General features: G+C 46.4%; 1 protein-coding gene across 1 annotated transcript in view; it reads right to left on the bottom strand.

Moving 5' to 3' along the window:
• Positions 1-308, bottom strand: part of shc3 (SHC (Src homology 2 domain containing) transforming protein 3) — a 15946-nt gene that overhangs the window by 6227 nt on the left and 9411 nt on the right. Inside the window, exon 4 of the mRNA XM_035667388.1 lies at positions 99-218. Within this exon, the coding sequence (XP_035523281.1) occupies positions 99-218 (120 nt within the window). The remainder of the gene's footprint in view (positions 1-98; positions 219-308) is intronic.

Raw genomic sequence — 308 nt, 5'->3', positions numbered from 1 at the left:
GGGGGGGGGGGGGGGGGGGGGGGGGGGTTGCATTAATTTTTATCACATGTATGTGGCTCACATAATCCTATAATTGGTTACAAAGGTTGCACACTGACCTGTTTGCCATCAGGGGTCATCAGGTTGAGGCTACTGGTGGAGATATTTAGGTTGATGGACATGCCAGCAAACTGCAGGTTGCTCTTCCCCAGGATACTGGACAGAGCTTTGGACGGTGGCTGAGGATCAGAGGACACAGACAGACACAAATGAAACAAATTACAGCAACCAATTATACAGTATATCTTAAAGCAATAATTTGACATTTT

This window comes from Morone saxatilis, unplaced genomic scaffold (genome assembly GCF_004916995.1).
Source record: "Morone saxatilis isolate NCDOM2014 unplaced genomic scaffold, NCSU_SB_2.0 Contig21, whole genome shotgun sequence".
In the NCBI taxonomy this organism is placed as follows: domain Eukaryota; kingdom Metazoa; phylum Chordata; class Actinopteri; family Moronidae; genus Morone; species Morone saxatilis.
The sequence above is the reverse complement of the archived record's forward strand: the minus strand, read 5'-3'. Positions and strand labels throughout refer to the sequence as shown.